Source organism: Chiloscyllium plagiosum, chromosome 20, assembly GCF_004010195.1.
Source record: "Chiloscyllium plagiosum isolate BGI_BamShark_2017 chromosome 20, ASM401019v2, whole genome shotgun sequence".
Lineage (NCBI taxonomy): Eukaryota > Metazoa > Chordata > Chondrichthyes > Orectolobiformes > Hemiscylliidae > Chiloscyllium > Chiloscyllium plagiosum.
The window spans coordinates 51,326,076-51,336,323 of record NC_057729.1 but is presented as its reverse complement, the minus strand read 5'-3'; the positions used below and the strand labels follow the sequence as shown (position 1 = coordinate 51,336,323).

The 10,248-nt window shown below is 38.2% G+C and overlaps 1 protein-coding gene across 1 annotated transcript in view; it reads left to right on the top strand.

Annotated features, from left to right (window-relative positions):
* Window positions 1-10,248, top strand: part of LOC122560273 (E3 ubiquitin-protein ligase Itchy-like) — a 113,452-nt gene that overhangs the window by 42,789 nt on the left and 60,415 nt on the right. Inside the window, exons 3-6 of the mRNA XM_043710807.1 lie at window positions 1,444-1,534; window positions 2,759-2,900; window positions 4,542-4,666; window positions 6,678-6,815. Of these exons, the coding sequence (XP_043566742.1) occupies window positions 1,465-1,534; window positions 2,759-2,900; window positions 4,542-4,666; window positions 6,678-6,815 (475 nt within the window). The 5' untranslated portion in view covers window positions 1,444-1,464. The remainder of the gene's footprint in view (window positions 1-1,443; window positions 1,535-2,758; window positions 2,901-4,541; window positions 4,667-6,677; window positions 6,816-10,248) is intronic.

Here is a 10,248-nt window from a genome sequence, read left to right as displayed (position 1 = left end):
CCGGCTGCCCCTCTGGTCGTCGTCACTTCCCCCTGCTGCTCCCGCTCTTTCTGTGAAGAGAGAAAAAAACACCGCTGCCCGCTACCGGTAAGTAATTTTAAAACAAACTGTCTCACCTTAGCTGTAGCCTTCCGGGTTTGTTTAAACTCAGCTGCTGCTCGCACTCAAAATGTTAAGAGGAGGTTTGTATTTAAGGTATTCAGATAGTACCTGTTTTCTTAGGCATTCCTGCAGGAAGTACAGCTGTTCAATCCACGGGGACAACACATCCATCCTAGGACAAGCCAAACAAAGACACACATGAGAATTCCTGGAAGCATGGCATTCCAACTGGAACTCCATCAACGAACACATCAAGTTAGACCCCATCTACCACCCCTTGAGAAAAGGAACAGGAAGTGACTCCACCACAGGAATAATGACATCACTGACCCAAAGAAACCCAAACATATGAATAGAAATCAAGAATCACGTACACTGATTCCCCTGATGGCCACTGAAGATGTTACCTAGTAGGGTGACAAAAAGTCTGGAAATGAACCTTCCAGCTCAGCGAGCAAATCTACATCCAAAACCTCAACATGAGCTACAAATCTTCTCAAAACTCGCTTAGCACCTGAAATGTTAATTCTGCTTTCTCTGTACAGATGCTGCCAGACCTGAGTTTTTTTTTCAGCTGTTTCCATTTTTGTTTCACCTTACTTTGAGTCTGAATCAGATTGTGGTGCTGGAAAGCACAGCACAGCAGGTCAGGCAGCATCCAAGGAGCAGGAGAATCGATGTTTCGTGTATGAGCTCTTCATCAGGAAATGGGGGAGGGGGGCCGAGCGATAAACTGGGTGGGTGGGGCGGGGTGGTGGGGGTTGGGGGGAAGGTTGCTGGGAATGCGATAGGTGGATGAAGGTGGGGTTGGTGATCTGAAGCATTCTACTGTGACCTAATTAATAAGTCAAGCAAAAATGGCATAGGCATGACATCCAAATTGATTTTTTACATTCCTGTGGCACCCCACATTTGAGAATGGCAACTCGATAGATATTGAATTTTTACGTCATTCATCTAGCTTTATGTTGATGCTCGATCTTTTTACCAGAGCTGGGGGGCTCTGTCTGCGGTAGGCCCGGTTCAGAGACCTTCCAGAAGTCCTGGAGCCATGTTTGAGACCTTAGCCCAATGATAAACTCCAAGTGTTTTCTTTTTATTCTTTACCTCAAAATGGTGCCGAATTGTGGCAACAGAACACTTTTTTCACTGTATCTCCCTAGGTGTTTGTGATAATAAATCGTTCATTCATTCATTTTAATGTCCTGGATATACATGTATGTAGAGTGCCCTCTGTACACACTGATGCTAATTATACTAAACAAACTTGTCTTGACTAATATAATAATCATACACTATCTTTTGAGATGTCTTGTTAACGTGGCTGACTTTATTTTTTAGGTTTCTCGCGTAGTCTGAATCATGGCTGCAAATGGTACAAATTCTGGTTCAGCAAGCAGCCATATGACAAAATCACAACTTGGAATAAAAGGTGTGTTTTGAAATGCACTTTTTAAAATTCATTATGCATGTGTGCATGCCCACCTTTTGCTTGATTTAAATTTCTGACTGCCACTTACTATTTCCCCACAGATGTGTAGTCAGAATTGAGATCTCAATCCATGGGGAGGCATAGGTTTGAATGCTTATTCCAGACTTTGTGACGTCTATTAGTTCATCTTCCAACACGTTACTTTTCTCCTCAATGTCAATTACTTGTGAACAAGAGCCTGTCCCCTAAATAGCACTGTAAATAGATAAGATGTTGTTTTTATACTGGAGCCAACAATTTTACCGTTCCTAACTATGGTGTGTGCTACCTTTATATTGCAGAAGCCAATTTGAGACTTTTAAAACAATCTTGACAGAGGGTACAATAATCTCTTTTCGTGATCTTCCTGTAGCCAGGCCTACAGAGTTTATAAATGTCCTCGTTCTGATTTTCTGCTCTTTTTAATTATTGGTATCAAGCAGGCTCTTCTCCAGTCAATCCGTGAACTCCAGCAAACTGCAAGACTCTTATTTGCTTATTTCTCAAGGCGTTGCTATTGTCCTCACGGCTGTCATGTATTCAAGCAGTTCATAGAATTTTTAAAATACATAGACTGAAATAATTAGGCATATGAGTCCCTCCTGATCGATGGGAGTAATACATTGGTAATGAAGATTTTATTGTTGTTACTAATCCTTATGTAGCTTTGTATCCAGAATGGAACATCAAAGGCAGGGAATTCCAGACTTCCTTCAGTTCATTTTGCGCAGTAGCCACTAAAATGTTTTAAAAATATTGGATATTTAGGAAATAGAAAACTTATCTAGCCATGCTGTAGTGCAGTATTCTTGTATGCAGTTGAAACATCATATTGGATATAAAGCACTGCAGTTATTTAAAACCTCTTGCATTCTAACGTTACTGCCCTGTAATCACTTCCATGTACTTGTTGTCTAATGTGATTGTTTTCTTTGGATGCTGTTTTTGCTGGTGCATGGCTGTTTTTGGTGGCTGTCATGACATCTGCTAGCTGAAGCCCTTTGTTTAATTGGTAGATGAATCTATTGCAATTATTAATCTTTTCTATTCGGGTGAGATCATGGGGTGATGGTTTACAAATGGCTAGTAATATTTAAAAATATGGAAATGTTGTATTTCAGTTCAATGATTGCACTCCTTTTTAAAGATTTGTTGCCTCTAATTTGTTGTTTCTATATTTGTTAGTCATTTGTGCAAAGCTGAAGGAAAATAAGAAGAACTGGTTTGGTCCCAGTCCCTATGTGGAAGTGGCAGTTGATGGCCAGTCGAAGAAAACTGACAAGGTTACCAACACGCACAACCCCAAATGGAAGCAGCAAGTCACCGTGTATGTTGAGAAGTCGGTCATTTAATTGTGTTATCACTGTGAATGCAACTGGTGCCTATGATAAACTGCAAAACAAAAATAAAAATGTGGTCATGTTAATCATGGTATTTTGTTCTCATTGAACAGATAAAAGCCCTCATCAATAAGATGACCAAAAACTGAGAGACCTTAATTTTTGTTTGTCTGAAATATCTTGCATCACATGGCACCCCTAGATGTAACTGTCTATTTCCAATGTTCTCCAATGCTTTTTCTCATTGAGTGATTTGTTGGGATATCTCTCACTATTGGCTAGTATTTGAGGTTGTTTGAATGTAAACTTTTATCTTCCTTAATCATTAATACAAATTTTTAGCAAGGATACTGAAATTATCAAAATTCTTGAGATATGAATATTGCTGACTTTTTGCTAATGGTTTTTTTTGAAATAAACTGACTTTAAAGGTCATAGAGTCAATTGCCTTGTGGTAGACTGCAGTCACATGTAAGTCACACAAGGTAAAGATGTTTTTTGTCTAATTCACTCTTGGAGTGCAAGTGTTGCTGGCTGGGCTAATATATATTGCCTATCCCTTGTTGCCCATTGAGAAGGTAGTTGTGCACAGCCTCTTAAACGGCCACAATCCATTTTATGTAGGTACATCCACAAAGCCAGCATGGGCCCATTGGTCTGGGGACTTGAGTCTTGCTTAGGGTGACTTTATAAACTAGTATATTCCTGGGTTCAAATTGTATATGAGCCTGATCTTGCAGAGTAAGTGTCATGATAAGGGTGAGTGTTCTTCCCAGGAGAACATTGGAGAACATTTCTAATACAATACAGCAGTTTTGAGATTTATTTCTGTTGCTAGTCTACAAGTTGCTAGGTTTAATGATTAACTTTTATAACTTGTCATGGTGGGATTTTAAACTCACTAAATCTTCGAGTACCACATCTAATGATTACAGAACTGTACCACAATGATGAGTACCAATTTTTGTTTTGTTGTAGAAAAGTTTCCCTTTCTAGGTTTTGACTCTGAGCCTCTGTTTCTATACCACAGATGGAAATTAATTCAACATGAGTTTGAAATCCAGAACTTCTGGTCATTGAGACACTGAAGGGTGCAGGATGGATTTTTAAAATATAAATCACTAATTAATTTATTTTCTCCTTTTCTCTCATTCTGAAGAATTTGGTCTTTCATAACTATCTTTGTTACATCGCCCATAGACCCTCCTTACTGTGTGACACTGAGACAAATGGATCACTCTTTGTCATTTTAGAATTCTGTGCGCAGTTGACCAAATTAAAAACATTGAAAATGCGTGTACCTGAGAGGGGAGAAAATCCAGCTCTGCTAGTTCTTCATCTGATTACTAATTGCAGAAGCCCTCATTCAAAGGCTGTGACATTTCCCATTTGAATAAAGATACAGTATGTGGCTTTCCTGTTCAATCTATGAACGCCACTATTGGGGAAGAGCTGCAAATGAGCCTCATTCTCACATTCGGTTAAGTACCCAAAAGAAGTGATGAAAGAGGAACATAAGATTAATTTATAATAGGATCGTGGTGGGTCTGTTGGTGTTCTATACTGTCCTGTATGTTTTTTGACTCCAAATATCTTGTTTTATTCATTACCTTTTTTTATTTACATAGGATTGTTACACCATTCAGCATGATCACTTTCAAAGTCTGGAGCCATCAAACACTAAAATCGGATGTTCTCCTTGGTTGTGCCACTCTGGATATCTGTGAGACATTAAAGTCTAATAACATGAAATGTGAGTTTGTTGTACTTTTCAGCCCTGATACATTAATTAGGCCACTCCCATGCTGCTCGGAGTAACCTAAATGGTACAGGTTTGTTAACCATCTGCTGACTGATGGTTAACAAAGCTTTATTCCTGATGAAGGGCTTTTGCCCGAAACGTCGATTTTGCTGAAGCTGCACGGATGCTGCCTGAACTGCTGTGTTCTTCCAGCACCATTGATCCAGAATCTAGATTAGAATATGTCAGCAAGCTGTGTAACTCAGTATGGAGTACTGCAGCCAAACCAAACCCTGTCTTTGCCTGGCAACCACATAAACACACAAGTTGCTACATTAAAATTGGGGGTTAAGGTTATTGTCCTGAGATACCGAGAGCAATTGAAGCATCTCTGTCTTTTGGTAACAATGTCCCAAGCTATCTGAACCTTAAATTCAGGAAAGTCCTCCATGAGCCTCTTTGTTTCTCTCATGCACTCTCTTCCTTTATGACCTTTCTCAAAAAAATACCTTTTTGACCAAATTTAATTATGTATTTCTGATGTGGTTTGGTGTCAAATTTTGTTTAATAATAATCCTCAAAAATGCATGTTTTTCCAAATTAAAAGTGCTGAATAAATTATTTTTTTGTGTATCACCTTATGTCACTCGTCTCAACACAGCCTAAAATTGCAATTATAGCTTTGTTTTTTTACAATTATATCTTGATAATTTTGTTTTATTTAGTTTTAGACTTTGATGTTAACGGTTGTCAGTCCAGATTTGTGAAGTGTATTGCATAAAATTCACAGCAGTGTGGCAACCTATGAAAAGTGCCTGAAGGAGTACATTATGTTCAAAGTGCTCTCTTTATAGAAGAAATTTTTAAGTTTGACAGAATTTTTAACTCTTTTAATGTCTACTCTATGGCCAACGTAAGAACACTGAACACTGTATAACTTTCCCCGATGAGGATTTTTTTCTGTAGTTTTTAGAATAAACTGACTGCAAATGAGGTCGAGAGTGTGGTTCTGGAAAAGCGCAGTAGGTCAGGCAGCATCTGAGGAGCAGGAGAATGATGATTTGGGCATAACCTTATGGGTTTATGCCCGAAATGTCGAATCACCTGCTCCTCGGATGCTGCCTGACCTGCTGTGCTTTTCCAGCATCACACACTCGAATCTGATCTCCACCATCTGCAGTTCTCACTTTCTCCTCCTGACTGCAAATGAGCGCCACCATATTTGCTGATACTAACCTGGCAACCTATAGTCCTTGCCAAGCAAGGTATTGAGGATCCTACCAAAGTCCAAATTCTGATATATATCCTTTATATAATGGGCGAGGCTTCTAGTATTTGCTTCCTCTTCCAGAATTGCAATGGATGAGCATAATAAGGCTACAGGAGGTGGATGAGGAAAACTGTCAATGTTTCTGTGGCAGCAGAGTCTAGAAAACGCAGCTCAGAATAAGGGGCCATGTAGGACTCAGATGAGAAGGTTCTTCACTCAAAGGTTTGAGAGTTTTAAGAATTCTGTCCCCAGTTGGATGATCATTCGCTAAGTATTTTAAAGACTAACATTTATAGAATTGAGGTGTCCAGTGATAGTGCGAGAAGTTGAAATTGAGGTATAAAATCAGATGTGATCTTGTTGAATGGCAGAGCAGGCTTGCATGTCCAAACTCTCTACTCCAGCTGTATTTCCTACTTTCTGATGCTGTAGGTACAGGTAAAGTTTAACAAGCTTTTATAGTAGCAATCTAAAATCATGTTTAATTACAGTCTTGAATTCACATTATGCTACTTGTTTTTTGGTCACTTGTTTTGTACGTTGCCTTTTTATCAGCAGAGGGTCTCTGTGAACAATGATTTTTGTGCTGATAACTTTGCAGCTTACTAACTAATAGTGCAAAACATTTTTGATGTATTTTAACTTTACCTGTGCAACTTGCATTGAGGCAGTTACTCTTGTACAGAGAAGAAATAATGTATCACTGCAAGCGTGGTATCCCTGATTAATTTTGCATCTAAATCTTTCTTTCAGTTGATGATGTGGTTATAAAGTTACCACTCACAAATGAGCGAGACATTGTGGATGGGGCAAGCGAACTTATTGTGTCCTTGGATGGGTTAACTGTAGATCCGGAAGTCTTAACTAATGGCGACCTTGCAGCTGCAAGAAGTATGTAAGAAAATTGGAATCCCATTTCACGAACATAATGTGCTGTGGGCAACATGCTCTAGTGGAATAACTGATTTTGGGTCAAAAGTTAAGCTTTGAAACTATCTTATTTGTACCATTGTAAGTGGGAACCTTGAGAGCTTTGATGATGTGATAAACACAGGCAATAATTAAGTGCCTAAGATTGGAATATCTAACCTTTGCTATAGTGGAATGATTTTAAAAAAAGCTTCAAAATGACCTGTCTGAAAAGCTCAGTTACAAGTTAAGATCCACATACTCCATTGGAAGAAGTATTCCAACTGTTACTGCCATTAATTTTTTTGTAAATATTGTTAGCAATTATTTAGGACATGAATGGAACAGTGACACCTTGAACTTGAAAAAAATTCAAATACAAAATGTTTGCTATGAACAACTGACAAAGCTCAACTTTATGCACACATTCTAGGGTGAGATGCATTCTTTATTTAGAAAGTGAGTACGGTGTAGGCCAAGATTAACAAATACTAAAATTTGAAACATCCACAAAACACACTCAGTAAAACGGGAAACAGTAGCAAAGTGTTTATAGTAATTCAAAGGTTGACTATAGCTGAAAAAAGAAACACTGCCAAACATAATGTTGTCGGTCCGAAGTTATGTCCTGTCTATCTCACAACTGAATAATACTGGTTATGAATTTCATAGCTAGTGCAATGACAGATACAAAGGCTATATTCTTCAATGATTAGCTAATCAAATCAAGCATGTAACTCTGGCTGTTGGTAATAGGCAGGGTGAAGACGATACTCAGCCAGTATGCATTTGTAAAGCCCAAATAGTTTCTACTGTCAGATGTACTTCTGTAATTAGACATCACTTGCTGAACAACCTTGAGTGTGCTAAAGCCACACTAGCAGCCATTACAGTAGTAAAGTTGATAATGCAATACACATCTTGTGTATCAATGTATATTCTTATGTAGTGCTTGTTCTCTACACTAAAAATAGAACTTGTTCAAGCCTGATGTCATGTTTGAATTAACTTGAAGCATGAGGAGCCTTTACTTTAACCAATCAGATGTCATTTTATTTTCCCTCAAGGGCTTCTCTTGACAGCTTCTCAAGAGCTGCATTTTTCATTTTCACAGTCACTTAGAAGCAGTTCCTTCTGTATTAGTGTTGAAAACGAAGTATTTAGACTTTGTATAAATACCGGATTATAAGAATTGGTCAATTATTCTCAATCATAAATAACTCCAAAATCAAATTCCAGGTCGTAATGCACAAGAACATGTTAATTTCCTAGATATCACAGTATTTAAATTGGTACAAGATAATAGGCATAAGTTAGCAATTATATTTCCCATAATAATTGACACTTTTACATTCAAGAGCTATAATCCTAAATATACTTTACATAGCTGGTGAGATTACACCTACTGTATTCAGTTGCATATCCACAGAACTGGAATATTTTGTGTAGACAGTTAGAACCCTTTTTGCGCATCTTACATTTCAGTTTCATACTGAATTTTAACTACAGGATCCGTTACAATTTTCTTTCTGGGTATCTCGGCTCCAGAGTCAACGCCACCTTAATCCAGATGTTAAACATTTATTTACAAGAAATTCAATACAAATCAGATTTTAAAGTTCTTTTTAATCCCACTTGGCTGAGTATTTCTTTGTTGACAGGTTTAAACTTGTTCTCTCTCCATTGCACATCCACTCTCCCATCCTGCAGCTGTCTCTTCTCCCTGCGAGCCCCCAAACAACACTCTCGCAGTCTCCTACACTCTTCACAATCACCCCAAGCATATGCCTGAATCTAGCACTTGGAACTCCCAGATTCGACAAAGTTCTTGATCCCAGCCTTGGCTGAAGGTGACCCTATCTCTGCCTGAACAAAAGATAGTCCCTGAACTTAGCTTTGACGAAATGTGACTCCCTACTCACTCACTTTGCTCACTGCCCTTTGCTTCTCCATTCCAAGGTTGATTCTCTCCTGTTTATTGCTGATTAATTTTAGCAGACACAGGAAAGAACTGCACTGTGATTGATGTTGCAGCTCCTCAGAATTTCCTTCCATTCTATTTACTGGATAACTTTTCTTTGGTTACCCCATGAGTGGGTTTTCTTGGGGAGTTATGGGGCTGAATTTATCCACTAACTGCAAATATTTTGATCATTGCAACTGATCAGCCCCCATTTCCTGTCATATATTCTGTTGTGATTTTTTGAAATTCTGCATTCTTTTGTTTGTCCTGACATGTGTAATACAAAAGCTTCAACTGCCAATTTCTTTTCTCAGCAATATTTAAGGTTTTATTATTGGATTAGTGATCCTAAGGTCAAGATTAATGATTTGAAGAAGAGAGTTCAAATCCCACCATTGCAACCAGGCAGTTTAACTTAAGTAGTTAAACTACATCTGGACTAAAATGTTGGTCCAAGTAATGGTGGCAATATGACTAGCAATTTTTTTGTGTTTATAAATCTAGCTAGTTCTGACATGTTTAAAACTACCTGATCTGGCCTGCATGTGTATTCGTGTGCAAGTATATCTGGTTGAATTTTTTTTTAAACTGCCCTCCGAAAAGACTTTGTCAGCTAATCAGTTGTGTTCAAGAAAATGATTAACCATCTCCTTCTCATGGGGAATTAAAATGCCAATAAATGCTGAGCCTTTCCCGCAGTGTCCGCAATAATGAGTGAAATAACAGAAATCTGGAATAATGTGTAAAAATCAATCACTCAGATGATGTCAATGACTCAAATCCTCCAAATTATCCCTCTAGCTGTGTTCCCTCTAATTCATCATCTTGGTACTGGGAGCTATATTTTTGTGTTTTTTTTTAACATTTCAATGCTCATTGTGTGCATGTCGGAGGAAGTAATGCCCAGAATATGCCCCCCTTTAAAATATTCAACTCTTCAGTTCAGTTTGAAAGTAAAGAGTTTTGAACCACGTTGTGGATACCTAATTCTGTGCTTCTACCTACATTTATTTATGAAAAAGTATGTATATGATAGAATAAAACAGCATTTTGATTTTAGAGTAATGAGCATGGATTTGATTATGAAGGGGAGCACATTGTGAAGATTTGAACAAATATCTGCCCCAAAAAAATAATGATGGGGGAACAAGTGCCATGCTGTAGACCGTGAGTTAACTAGATGTGCTGCAGTTGTCCTCTCGTCACCATGTTCCCAAGTTAATTAAATATTTTATGTACATGTGCTTCTTTTGAATTTAATTTCTCTGTGGGGTCTCCCTCTATCCTGGTCTCAGAATATTTATAAACTGACACTTAGTGAGTTAATCTTGAATCCCCTCTCAAAGCAAATGATAAGAGGCTTCTAAGGAGTAGTTTTGAGGTACTGTTGTTTTGATGGAAAGGTAACTTGTGTCTGAATTTTCTGGCATGGACAATTGAGTTGAGCCAATG